Below are 14,894 nucleotides of genomic sequence, written 5' to 3'. Positions count from 1 at the left end.
AGGCTGGGAACAGAAATCCCAGTAAACCAGTCCTTATATTCTCTATATGCTCTAACTGGACTTCCTTTATTTCAATTTTCTTAATGCAAGTAAAAGGCATTTTTATGATCCTCAACAACCAACATAACCAATCAATCACCATCACATGAATGGTCTTATAAAACTACTCACTTTTTTGTGATACACATAGACTAGACAAGCAGTGCTTTCCGATGCACTGAGGTGCTAGTCTGGAGCCTGGTAGTACATGGTGGGGGTGACTCCATGGTGGAGCTTATCACTACAGTCAAGCTTTCAAAAAAAGCCACTATTTTTTCCTAATCTTTAAAACAGCTCCCTCTTCTGGCATACTCTTTCCATTCTATGTTTAAGAACCTTACTTCACTCCTCAACAATTTTTAACTCTAGTTTGTTTCCAAGACTCTGCAGACCCAATTTCAGTGTTAAGGCACTTACTGTGCAGTATGGCTGTGAAGACAAGCAGGGGGTACCTTGAATTAAAGCTCTTGAAAGATTGGCTAATTCCAATCAAGTATTTATCTAAGATTATCCATGTACTTATCTTTACTAACTTTTGAGGACACTCCAGAAATCAACCCAGATCAGAATCCACATCCGGACAAGGAACATGGATAGCCGGTCATATTTGCAGGATCACTGAGGTCCAAAGGGATCACCTGAGATCTCCTAGCTCACCCCTGCTCACAGAGTCAGCCTGACATTTAAAAAACCCAACCCAACCCAAAAAAAACATCAAATCCACAGGACAGCTCTCATCATCAGGCTGCAAAGGTAAAAGATGAAGTAAAGCTGGACAGACTTTTTTTTTTTTTTTCCTACTGCTGATGCTCTGGCACTATTCAGTTAAAAACAAAACACAACCCAAATAAAAAACCAAACCAGCCATAAAACTTTCACTAACATGCATTCAATGGAACAGTTTCCAAACTAGATTCATGTAACTGTTGCAAATGCTGAGCACTATTGTGCCCCAGGGAAGGAGACATTGGCTGCTGATGTAAAAAATAGTCTGAGAGGATGGAAGGACCTTCCTTGAATAACTCAGTGGTCTCTACTCCAAAATCAGGCTTTGCTTCACATAAGCATTCTGACTGATCTTCTTTTTATTGGTTTGATCACACATTAAGCACCAAGATTCACACACAAGATTTTTGGATTACATGCTGGCCAGGGCAGCCAGAAGCTACAGAATGCAACCCAATTTGTCAATACGAGTCCTTACAAGATCCAAAGCAGTTCTTGCAGGTGAGTGGTTTTAGCATACAGATTATGTACCAACAAGCACATTAAATCACATACATTTTGTGTAAATATAAACACATTCTAAAATCAAGTGGAAGAGAATTGGAGTAAATAAGGAACTGGATTCTTTTATTATTAAGCAAACCCCTGGCTCTTGGTGGTGACAGAAGACCTCTGAAGAACTATTAATTCCAGTGACTGCTGAGCAGAGTGTATGTTTATCAACTGAAAAAATGCTGGTTCAGTATGAGCCAAAAAACCAAAATGCAAAGTAACTAAGCTTCAGGGATATACAATCAGTTTTACAGCAAAATATTATTTTTTAAATTTATATATACATAAACTTAATATAACTTATCTTATGCAAATGGTGAGGGTGATTATCATGAAATATCAAAACAGCAGGTGAAGATAAAGCCAAATAATGTAATGCAAGCTTTTCAGAGTCCCTACGTTACAGTAAAAAATATAACTTCAAAGACTTTAAAGCTAACAGCAAGTCTCACTTCAAGGGAGAACACATTAAAGACTTCTCATAAGCCAGGCAAAGTGTTTGCACTGTTTCCACTGCTGAAAAATAGTTAAGTAATCTTAAAGTGACAACAGTCTTGCTCCCACGTGAAGATCAGAACCCAAGCCCTTACTTTCCATTGTGCAAAAAATGATATGCAACTCTTGACTCAGAGGATTAGTTCAGATGAAATGTTTATACTTTAAAAAACAAGCATCTGACTAAGTCCTCATACACCTCAAACATCAACAAGTCATTGCACGAGTTGGTAAAACAGTAAGATGATCCAATAAACCAGCAGCAATCCAACTGCAAGCAGGCAAATGAAGAAACTTGGCAAGCACCAGGAGTACTCTGCATGCATCCCAAAGAAGCAAATTCTGAAATTATTTATGTATATTAAGGAAAAAACTCATGTAAGCATACTTTACCACAAAAAAATGTTATTTACAGTATACATTATCTACTGAGAACTAGGCTTGCCAAGCACTAGACTGCAAATAACAAAATTGCCTAGCTTGCAGCAATGGTAAGAAAAATGATGGTTGGAATTGAAGGTCTTGCAATACACTGCTGCAATGAAATGCAAGAAAAGCTTGATAAACAGCAAAACTTTGTGAGTTAAACAGACCTGTGGTTTTAAAGCTTCTACTGTGTTTACTTAGAAAGTTACATGTTTCACAAATACACAGACACAAATAGACAGATACTCTTAAAACAGTAAAAATTATTCCGTTACACTTTGTGGATCTTGGTTTTCAATAAACCCAAGCAATGTTAAATATTGCTGTAGTAGATTTTATACTTCACTGCTAATTTTACACTAAACAAACACTGCAAAAGGGAAAACAGACCTTTACGACACACGAGAAAAAAAAGCAATTCCCGTCCTTTCTGTAACGCCTACACTTCCAGAAAACCAAGGACCTGGTCCTTAAACTGTACATTTAATTTTACTCTCATGACTAAATCTTGATTTTAATAGAAAAGAATTAATATTCATGAAAGTAAACAAGTACAGGCATGTATTCTGGACTAAGGAAAAACCGGGCTTTTTACAGAGTAATTACTTCAGTAAATAAATTTCACTCTATACAGAGGTTTTGCTTGTTGTAGTTAAATGAGATTGAACTCCACTGCATGTTCTGTACTCCAGTTGCTTCAAGAACACTGAACTATCAGTTCTCAGAAGGCAGAATCCTGCCTTGCTCAAAGTCAATGGGGATTTGTCAGTGATTTCAGAGTAAAATAATGTTTTGGAGTCAGGTCTTCCCTCTCTCCCATTTATTTTTTTTTAAGTCAGATTAGAGATAAATCCTTCCCATTATGAAGAAATTTGAGTAAAACCCAAAAAGAATATATGTATACAGGATTTATTCTCCTCTTGCCACTATTTGACTCCAGCAGAAGCTGAGAATGTTATAATTTTTCTCTTCTCTGCCCATCTCCAATCCCGTTTTGTTCCATTACTCATAAACAAAATCATATTAATGAACTTCATTAAGACCAAAAAGTACATACCAGAGCAGTTTAGTAAGCAGAACAATGTAGCACACACAGTAGGACTAGCCATGTTCATTCCGATCACTGCACACTTGGCTGTGCATACACTCCTTCCTTTTTGAGTGAGAGTTGCCCTTGTCTAGATATTTCTTTCTTTGACCTCCATCAAGCCATCCTTCTGTCCCTCTTATTTTCATTCCATTAAGAATCTCAACTAGGAATACGTGGCTTTCAAGTGTGAAAATCACTGGACTCCGGAAAGGCCCCACATTTCATAGCCAGGAAGCTACAAAAGCATGTGGGAAATGCTATCTTATCCTAACTGTTCAGGTAGATGAACATGTTGCCAGGTGACCCAAACGTCCAGATCTCTCCCAGGGCTTTACTTTTTGTGTTGGCAGATAGAATTTCCCTCGAAGGCTAAAAACAAGACATATACCAGTAGGAAGGAAACACATCATGATTTATGAGAAGCAAAACTGCATTGTTATACCAGATCCTAGTCGGCTCCCTGTCAGCCTCCACAAGGAACTTGGGTAACTTATTCACTACTGAATTTGGGTATCTAAAATGAAGATAGTGTTCCTGTAGTTGTCTTTTCTAATTGTTTTCTCAGTGAGAGAACTTGCAGCTTGTTACCAACAAAATTCTGAAATAAGAGCAAAACCATCGCTCAGCTGCTTGCACAAGATTACAGACCATGGCAGAAGCACTCTGAATATTTCACTGATGTCAGTTTCTGGATACCTGTCCAGTTAATACAAGATGCTATTAAGAGGCATCCACAGAACAGTTCTACAGGAAATAAGCTCCACATAGTCCTGCCACTGCACTTTCTTCTATGAAAAGTTTCCTGTGATTAATATAAAGCCTGTAAAGTTTGTGTGCCTTCGTATGTTTTGAGTAGAAGAACTTAAATGCCTTGTAGAGCTACCTTGACTTGAATGCTAATGCATTCTGTGCTCTTCCCCTATAAATCTTTCTATGAATGTAAGTTAGCTTTACACATTTACTCTAGTTACAGGCTCTACCACAAACACAAACACAAGCGTATCACAATTTCAGGACAGATGAAAGCTCCAGAACTTGGGTGAAAAAGGAACACTTAGCTGTTGGTTTAAGCGTTCCAGAAACGTCTTAATTGGGAGAAAGCAGCAATTAAAAAGCATCAAATCAGGCTTGTACTGCCACAAAACTGTTGAAAAATTTGGCTCAATGAACAATCTTTTACTAAAAAGTTACACTATATGGTATCTGGCTTTAAAAGTTGTTCCCATGGAACAATATGTAATCATAGCAGGCTTATTTCTTCTTTTCAGGTCAGAAAAGCATTTAAAATTCACTGTCACTGAGTCAAAAGTTACACTATTCAACTCCAGGAGGCAAAAAACATTCTGACCAAAGAAACTAACATAAAATATTCCATGGGGCTTCCAAAACCTTGCAAAAAATCTAAAAAATGGAACCTGTGCTCTCTTTCATCACCACTAAGTAAGGACCAAGCCACACACTGGCCATAAACAGCAACAGAGTATCCTCTAACAGAAACAGTAAGCCAAAAATCTGGATAATCAGAATTACTAATTTTGGGAAAGTAACAACAGTATCCAATACATTCAAAAAAACTAAGGCAGTGAAACAGTCACAACATCAGTGCTTGAGCAGGCTGAAGCTCTGCTATGTAATGGCAGAACTCCTGCAGTTCACCAGCAGACTGCAATTAATTAATTTAGGGCTTCTACATTTATTTCAATACATGGTAAATGAAACTTTGAAACTTTCATTTTGAGATGACCAGATTTTGATATAACTCGGAACTATGCGATGTTCACTGAGTTCAAGAGGCTTATAATAAAAATTAATGTGCCAATCAAAGTTGAAAACCATTTACTTAAAAAAAATCCAACTTAAAAAAATTACTGTATCCAGAATTTTCCTTCAAATCTTGTAACTTTCATCTTTCAATTGGCACACAGCTGATACTGCAGTACCCCTTCACTGTGCAAGAAATAAATGGAAAGAGCAAAAAACCAATGCAATGCTCTCAGCAAACCACTGCCACCGAGTGCATGAGTGAGACATCCTAACTTCTCAGTTTTACCTTACAGCAGCCTTATGAATACAGATATCAGAAGTAAACAAATGTAACAAAGAGAGGTCACCACTGCAGTACTACTGATTTTTTGGCCATATTCAACGGGTCAAGTTCTACCACTTACCTAGTGAGATCTCTGAAACTGAAAATACACTTTTCCAACCATTGCATTGCTAGACTTAAACAAACAACAAAAAAAGACACTTACCAGGAATAATCATGAATAAGAGCCTGGGTAGATTTTTATTTTCATCTTTTGAGAGGTCTCTCCAGGGCCCACACTTTAAAACATGGGTAGCAGCTCCACAACAATAGATAAATTCTTCATGTAACGGGACTGGCTCTTCTGACCTCATGTTTACTGTTAGACAGAATAAGACATTGTTAGATCATCAAATATTTACATGGTTAGCTCTTTGCTACTATACCTTCCCACAGATTAATTGCAAACACTGCTATCCCCAAACACCTGTTATCTCCAGTTAACAGAGACCCCAAGTCAACATTTAATGTTTGAATATATCATAGAAGTTGATACATGTTGCTACTATGTGAGGGAAAGCATCTTCCAGTGTTTGTCACATAAATATATTGTCATTAATTGGACAATAAGTATCTTAAAGGCAGATAATTTTAGATTTCTTATTCACACTGTCCACCGAAACAATTCAATTGAAACTTATTTGAAGGCAGACAAAAGAAAATACATCAAAGAAAGAGAACTGCTGCATTAATGCCTTTGTAATTCTGCACGCTTCAACTACAGGAGCACAGCACTACTTTAATAACAACCACCAAAAAAAAAAAAAACACCCCAAAAAAAACCAGAATAAAAGACTCAGAAAGAAAATACCAGAGGCCAAAAGGAACATGTTAACTAACAGATTACCTTCCTCATTTTAAATGCAGCATAACTTAATTCTCTAAACATTTTCAAAGGATTAAAGGAGAAGTCTTTGTCAGTTAAAGGTAATCAAGATTTGATCACTTCAGGGAAATATTTATGCTCACCTTTATAACTTTTCTTAAATTATTCTCTTATTTGAATGTAATAAAGGATAATAAACCAGTACACGTTGCCAAATAAATGAGGCACATTCATCACCTCATGTATTTTTCCTAAATGAAGTCATTATGTCCCAATATTGCCACTACTTCGGAACTGGCTGATTGACCCAACTCCCCGATCTTTCCTTCAGCAAAACAAGTCATTTCATCAAGTAACTACTTACTAATTAAAATGTTATCAAGGTGAACTTTGACATACACAGGCATCTGCCAAAATAATCATTTACCATTTGCAACTACAGGTGCAGTTACTAAGCCAAGAGTTAGAAGCCTGCCTTTGCTGGAGAATGATCACACACATGCATGACCTAGAACAGAGATCAGTGTTGGGTAAATGCAGAAAGCTATTTGTGTCAATTCAAGGGCTATTTAAGCTCTACAAAATATTTCCAGTCTTTTGAGAACCACATTCCAGGCTTCTCAAGCAGCCAATCTGGCTTAAACAGAGTTGAAAAACTTGGTTAAACTATTACAGGAATGACTGTGCATTCTTTATCCAATACATGACCATCTATAATGGAAAAGGCTGCGCAACTTAACTGTTTCCACCTGAAAAGGGGAAAAAAGAGATTAATGATAGTGTCTCTGTCTAGTACACCCTGAAAGTTGACTGAAATATGTTATGGAAAGAAAAAAGCATAATGAGATAGTAGGTAGAAAACCCTAAGACCACAGGCCAACGACTCCCTAAAGCAACTCTGAAGTCACATGCAGCCACTGCAGAAAAACTTTTTAGTAAACCTCATCTTGAAACCGACAGACAGAAGGGCAACCACCTTTAACGTTGTTGAAGATTATCTTCCCTGAGTTCAAAAACCATTATTTCATGTATAACATATAGCAGCAATCCATTAGCTCATGAAGTTACAATAATTCAAACAAAAAGAGAATATGACCAAATAACATCACAATAAAACTTAATATTACTGCATACCATCATGATCTTGACCATTTCAAAAGCATCCAGTAAAAGATAATATTAGGCCTTTCAAGTGTTTTTGCTTAGTGAAAAAGGACCATGTATTTCAAATACAAGGATCCGAATTCTACTTCAAAGTTTCAGGCACATAAACTAAAGCCAAAGACCTACAAAGTTTGAAGGATCATGAGGTGGGGGCACTACTTTCACAAACAGTCACTGGGAAATTCTCAGTTCAAGACTATTTGAAAGGAACAGATCTGAATGAAGCTTTGCCATGAAGCTGAAACAGGCAACACAGAAGAGACAAGTAATGGTTTACTTTAAACTAACAAGAAGTACTCTGAAAAAAAATATCTAGTACAATGCAAAGAGAAAATGCCTCTGGAGGGCAGGGAGAAGTGTTTTTTAATACTTTCAATTACAGAAAAATTCTCTGGATGAAGATTTTTATCCCACCTCCCTACTCCACCACCAAAAGAAGTTAATTTAATGCCAAAGAAGGTATCTTTATTGCTTCACTATTCACTGTGTTAACTCTAACTTACAGTAACTGCAACTTACGTAAGGAAGTGATTAGTGTCCAGCCATAATAAGGTGTATTTTGCAATGAATTATTCCTGCTTTCAATTCTTCATCATTCAAAGCTGAAAGAAGTCAAAAGCAGCTTTGACAGAGAAATTCAGTTACATCAACAACCAAAGGAAACTTTTAGCTTGTCATCCCTTTTCTGAGATGTTTGCTATCAAAAAGCAAAAGTTACCTTACCCAAGAAAATAGCTTTTATATAAAGTTTCCAATCAGGAACCAATAAAACCAGTTGTAAAGTTTTGTTTCAGATTAACTTCTGAGAGAATTTAATTTATTTATTGTTGGGTTTTTAATTTGTAACTTTATGGCCTTTAGTAGTAGAAACAGGCTGAAGAGAAAAGCAGATAAAAGGCAGTGGATATACTCCTGAGATACTACTCAGATCTGTTTTAAGATGAAATCAATAATACCTCTGGACCTTCTTAGAATCATAGAATCAGTAAAGTTGGAAAAGACCTTCAAGATCATCAAGTCCAACCATCTGCCCTACACCCCCTAACCACTAAACCATCTCCTGAAGCACCACATTCACCTGTACTTTGAACATCTCCAGGGATGGTGCTTCCACCACCTCCCTGGGCAGCCTGCTCCAAGGCCTCACCACTCTTCCTGTGAAGAAATTTTTCCTAATATCCAACCAGAACCTCCCCTGGTGCAACTTGACCCTCTTCATATATGAAGCTTTGAATAAAAGTATTTCCATTGTAAGCAACTATCTTCAGCATGAACTGCCTGTGTTTCCCTTAGCTGTCTTTCAGCTGGTGGAGAGTATAGGTTGTGCCACAGCTCTAAGAAAGCCAAGGAGAAGGCAGAACCACAAAATTGACCAGTGGGAGTTTCATATGAGTCACCACAGAGGAAAGGAATAAGAGTGAGAGAAACAGCTGCAACTATGTAGGAAATCAGGCCTTATTACATCTCATGCAATATTTTCTTCATACTCTCTAACCCTGCCCATAAACTCTCTAAACATACGTGGAAAAATATTACAAGGAAGGCAGATTCTGTCGGCAGTACTTAATCCAGTAAGAAAACTTCTGCTAGAATACACAAGCTTTGACTTCCAGGCTAGGGCTTCAGCACTAGATTAACAAACCCTTCCTGTAGGTGTCTACCCGAAAGCAAACTCCTGTTACATGATACAAAGATCTGGGCAGCAGTAGATGGACTGATCAGTGAACAACTGTGGGACCAGCCACAAGCTTTCTACCTCAGGATGAGAAAATCATCCACTAGTTAGTGAAACCTATAACAAGAACTTAAGAATACACTTGCACTTGCAAGCCAACACACATATTTGTGTGTCTTACTGTTGATCTGGACTCCACCTACTGTCACTGTTGCAGATAAGAATATTTGCAAACAGTTATCCACAAGGAGCAGATTACTTCTGCCAGATGATTAAGTCTTCATTTTTGGTTCAACTGACTCCAAAGTAAAATGCTGATAGTAAAACTAAGCTCCCTTTGCAGACTTTGTGCTGAATTATTGATGCAACTGTCCTGATAGCATATTAACTGCTCCATCTTACACTGTCACTTGAACTTGACATTTTATTTGGAATATAACCGGGGAATAACATTTGTGATTGGCATCCAAAATAGAGTTTAATCAAAGAATTGTCACAAACTCAGTCTAGCACCACATAATGTAACCAGATGAAGTCAATTTAGATTTGGCCTACAAACTATGCAATCGCAAGACAGGACAAACGGGTTGGTGTAGCTGATCTGGAGAATGATGCAGACAGGAGAGATGTAATCACCAGGGCAAAAATAAGTTGCATAAAGGAGTGGTGCAACCAAAGTAAAGGAGGAAGGACCACTGAAGCAGATTTGACATATGAGATTCCACAAAGCCCTAAGAAATACATCCCTGGCTGCCCGTGGCCAGGGTTACTGAGAGGCCGTTCTGTAACCATTTCAATATATCACAATGACTCTGGAAAGTGTCCGTAACTGCAAAAAGGCACCATTGTGCACATGTTGAAGATGGAATGCACACGGACCTATACCCCGTCAGCCTCAACTGAGTTCTCAGAAAGCTATCAAAAATGCCCCCAAAGTTGTACTCAGGCACACTAAAGCAACTGGGAGCACATCCTGCATGGAATTGGTGAGGGCACATCATGCTCAAATAACTTCATTGACTTCTGTGACAAGATGAAAGCCTCAGTGAATGAGGAGAGACACTAGAAGCTGTTTAGCTTAACTTGAGAAAGGCCTCCTACACTGTCTCCAATAGTATTCTTAGAGCTAAGCTGGTGACATTTGGACTAAGCAGTCTATAAGTTGCTCTTGGGGAAAAAAGAAGGGGGGAAAAAAAAGGAAAATAAAAGGAACCTAAACCAGATCAGCCCCCCAAAAAAAACCCCACAGGAAACTGAACTAGATGTATTCCATGGATTAGCTGTACCAACTTAAATAAAAAAGAAACTCTAACTAAATCGGTGAACTTAAGTGATTGAATGCAATGTCACACTGCAACAGAGTAACTGGAAAAATAGAAGTGAGGTACCTTCAGCTGCCTGCTGTGCTACGGTTCTAACAGTTCCTGCAACATTATCCCCAGAATAGAATCATCCAGACCTGACATAAGCTCCTTGATTTGCAGACTGGAGTGAATACACTGACAGCTAAGAGCTAGAAACAGAAGGAACACACGGACTGACCTGGTAGAAAATCTGGAAAGATGAACAAGGGGAGGAAGGGGGAAACACCGGATGCTTAGACGTCATCAAGGATTTCTTTGGACAAACTACAAACAGTGGATGTCAGATTTTCTACAGAAAAACACCAAAGTTAGGCCAAACACTCTACAAGCTGCTGTGACACTAGTCACAAATCTTGACCAATTCAGAATAAAAAAAGCAGCAGTAGCCACCGGCAGCACACAAAAATGAAACATTTCTCCACTGTGTTTTACAGTACTATTCTCTGACAAAGTCATATGATGGTAATGACCTGCTAGTCCTTCTCACATTAGTTCTGAATTAGTAAATAATAAAGCTGTTAGGTGTTATTTGTAAAAATGCACAAAGATAAATAATTAACACTCTGGACACAACAAAAGAAGCAATGTAATTACATGAAATAACTCAGTAAAACCCAAACTTCCATAATATGGCAGTTCAGAGCAACAGGTTGTCTTTGGCTAAAACAAGTGAAGTAACTAGGCAGCCTTATTTTTTAGGGATCACTCAGTGTCCTGGCAAACTGATGCCTTAATTTTGCTTTGTTTCTGTGTCATTCCCCCCATGTCCCCCCTCAAGCAGTAAAGCAGCTAGAAAGAATCTCCTTGATTACTGTGCAAATGTATCTGCAAAATGAGTGAAAATGGGGTACAACTTGCTCATGTTTAGAGCTGTAATTATAAAAAGGTCAAGAGCAGAATGAAAACTGCTGACCTACAGCACTCAACATAGTCACCAAAGGGTGCTGATACTTCATTGCAGTTCTGGTAGCAAGACACAAAGTTTTATGTCTGCTCTCTTTCTCCCTTGGCAAACACAGACTTGTGTTTTTGTTTGTGCTGATGCTCCTTTCACGAAGTCTCTAAGTCCATGTTCCTTGTCACCAGGTAGACCAGGTAGGTCCTCCATTTGCCACTGCAACTCTAACACATCTGAAGCCATACAAAGCATAAGCAAAATCCTGAGAAGTTACCCTGGTGTGGCTGAGGGCCCCTGAAGGCTTCAAACAATAGCAGCAACTATTAAGGTATCCAAAAGAAAAATGACGTGACACTTTAAAAGTGGAATATAAATATATTGAACACAGCCTACAGAAGAAGTCCTACATATCATGTGCTGTCAAACTATTTAACCCCAGAAGAGTGTGAGTTTGGCTTGGCATACAGTAACTTCATCAGCATAGTGAAAGTGGGGAATCCCACAGATTACAAAAGGTAGCAGCTGTACTCCTAGCAACTCCCCCCTTTCCCAGTTAATAAGCAAGCCTGATTATAAAGTAAATAATGTTGATGATCTAATAAGAAATGAGTAAGAAAATTGTTGCTTAAAGAAACAAGTGCACTCAAGGAAGTAATATTGCTTTAATCTGCATTACAACAAATAGGATGCTACAATTTGGTGTAATACGGAATATTTTCCCAAACAGAAAAAGAGATTTGGGGAAACTTTTTAGTCCCGAAGGAAGAAAAAGTTGTTTATTTGCACATAACATTAAGTCCTACTGGACAAATGAAGTAACTTTCACATAGACCTTTCCCTCCAAATAACGCATTTAAGTGTTGGACCCAGAAGAAAATCTTGGGGAGTTTAAAACTGAAATCCCATGGAGGAATAAATGGAAGTTGGTGTGCAAGAATAACAGGTGGATATAAGAATTATACTTTAAATATATGTTCTGACAATAGATTACAATGTTATCAAAACTTCAGTCAAGTAAAGATAAAATTTCTATGGGAGAGAATATCAAAAGCTGCTACTGAAGTACAATTACTTCATAGTAAAGAAGGTTTCCAGGGAGAAAAACTATGCCAGGTCTCTTCTGACCAGCATATTTCAAAGAAACAGCAGACTCAGGTCAAGAGAATCTTGTAAATTATTTTCCCAGCTGCCCAGAAGAAAAGTGGGCAAAAAGCAAAAAATCTACATTAGAAAATCAAAGGGAAATAAACCAGGTTGGAATGGGTAGCATGAAAGCATTGTCATTGATACAGTCAACTCTGAAAAGTATGCAGTTTGTTTAATCATTTTACTTCAATGTGGACTCTGCCAAACATCTGCAAAACTGAAAGGTAACACCATGATTGCAGACTGGGTTCAAATCTTGCTGAAGTTAGAGTTGGGAGTGATGGACTTCATGAACAAAAAACCATCATGCTTATGTTTGGATACAGAGAAAATCATAGAATCATCATAGAATGGTTTGAGATGGAAGGTCCCTGCATGGGCAGGGACACCTCCCACTAGACCAGGTTGCTCCAAGCCCCATCCAACCTGCCCTTAAACACTTTCAGGGATGGGGCTTCCACACCTTCCCTGGCCAACTTGTTCCAGTGTCTCACAACTCTCACACTAAAGAATCTCCTCCTAACCTAACCCTCCCCTCTTCCAGTTTGGATCCATTACCTGTTGTCCTTTCACTATGAGTCCTTGAAAGAAGTCCCTCCCCAGCTTTCCTGTAGCCCCTTCAGGCACTGGAAGGCTGCTATGAGGTCTCCCTGGAGCCTTCTCCAGGCTGAACACCCCAACTCTCTTAGCCTCTCCTTGTAGGAGAGCTGCTCCAGCCCTCTGATCATCTTTGTGGCCCTCCTCTGGACTTGCTCCAACAGCTCCATGTCCTTCTCATGTTGGGGGCTCCAGAACTGGACACAGTACTCTACGTGGGGTCTCATGAGAGCCAAGTGAAGGGGGAGAATCACCTTCTTTGACCTGCTGGTCACGTTTCTTTTGATGCAGCCCAGGACAGGGCTGTCTTTCTAGGCTGCAAGCACACATTGCCGGCTCATGTTGAACTTCTGGTCCACCATCACCCCCAAGTCCTTTTCTGGACTGTTTTTAAACACCTTCAAACTTCAGCACGTACCACCACCCAAAACAGAGCATGTTCAAAATCGAACAGGTATGCGTGTGAATTACGTGGGAGAGGAGTTGAAATGGCCTTGCACAGAGTATTGCTTCAAAAGGGGAGAAAGAGCAGAACACAATGCAAAAAAAAAGTGAAAGAACATATTAGCAAGGACACATGCACGAGAAGAAGTTGAAAATGGTATTGAGAGAGAGAACATATGCAAATAGGTTTGCTTGTGGTCTAAGTGTTTGGGAAAAATGCTTGCTCAGTAAACAAAGATGATGTTTCTTTGCCCATTGATTCCTGCTATCTACAGGGAAAACAAGAACTTTGCACCTTTTCAAAAGAAAAAAAAGGCAAAAACTATTTGGCTCTGCAATCATATGTTCTATACTATTATATTCATTCCTACACTACAAAAAATACAAGCCCCATATTTCTCTTGGGCAGCCAATAAAGCCACACACAATCTGGAAAACATTCAACAAGACAAAAAAATGCAAGACTTTAAAGTATTGGTAACCTATATATTTAAAACACAGCATCCAAAAGTTAAACCTTTGAAGAAACTTGAACCATTCAGTCATGTCAGGCAAAACCAGTAAAAAGCAATTACTGTTTCATCTGATGTCAAATAACTCCTTTTCCACCATGTAGCACAATAGGATTCACTACTCACTGGAGAGCACTATTCTTTCTTTCTTCTTGTAACAAAAGACAAAGCTCAAAGAGAATCATGAATACTAGCCAGAAACAGATATCAAAGCAAAAAAAACCCAAACAAACAAACCTGTACACTAATCAAATTAGCATCATGCTGTCCTTGACTTGGCTTCTCCCATCCTTTGCTGTGCTGTTCAGCACATATCCGGATCTCCATGGAATTCTGTATGTTACTCCTCTGTTTCCATGTTGGTTGTTCTCCCTTAGCCTAACATGCTCTGAATTCAAGCCACCTTTATTCTTTTCTTCCCTTTTGATTATTTCAACTTGCATGTGTTCTTATACTGATTTAAATCTCAGCTTCAACTCCACTCACTAGCTACTGATGGTTGTCTTACTTTGTAACAAGGATATAAAATAATCAGTTAAAATACTGCCTACTTACAGTGGACCATCTTACTAGCCAGAACAGCATTCTCCAGTAATCTCTCAACCTGTGTTTGCTGCTTACCACCTCCTCCTTATGTCTGCTGCAGCAGCTGTACGTTCTGATACTCATCTCCTAACCTAAAGAGGCAGGGAAGGCACTGTGAGCAGAGACATGGAAATATACAGGCTGCGTGGAGCTCTGTGCAAAGGACAAGGGAAATCAAACAGGAGCACCACTGAGCAGGAGACATAAACAAGAGACTACCAAGAATCATAACAAATAGCATTAGATCCCTTTCTGAGTCACTACAGTAA

The 14,894-nt window shown here is 38.6% G+C and overlaps 1 protein-coding gene across 4 annotated transcripts in view; it reads right to left on the bottom strand.

Annotated features, from left to right (window-relative positions):
- LDAH (lipid droplet associated hydrolase) overlaps nt 1–14,620 on the bottom strand; it is a 103,405-nt gene extending 88,785 nt beyond the window's left edge. For 3 of the 4 annotated variants that reach the window (XM_051614492.1, XM_051614495.1, XM_051614494.1), the window contains exons 1-2: nt 14,596–14,620; nt 5,581–5,733 (exon numbers count right to left, since the gene is read on the bottom strand). In XM_051614492.1, coding sequence (XP_051470452.1) covers nt 5,581–5,733; nt 14,596–14,605 — 163 coding nt within the window. In that variant the 5' untranslated portion in view covers nt 14,606–14,620. Of the gene's footprint in view, nt 1–5,580; nt 5,734–6,383; nt 6,537–14,595 lie in introns of those variants that run through there. The other variant, XM_051614493.1, reaches the window with a different exon arrangement.
- Nucleotides 14,621–14,894: the final 274 nt, after the last annotated feature.

Source organism: Apus apus, chromosome 3, assembly GCF_020740795.1.
Source record: "Apus apus isolate bApuApu2 chromosome 3, bApuApu2.pri.cur, whole genome shotgun sequence".
NCBI classification, from domain to species: Eukaryota; Metazoa; Chordata; class Aves; order Apodiformes; family Apodidae; genus Apus; species Apus apus.
The sequence above is the reverse complement of the archived record's forward strand: the minus strand, read 5'-3'. Positions and strand labels throughout refer to the sequence as shown.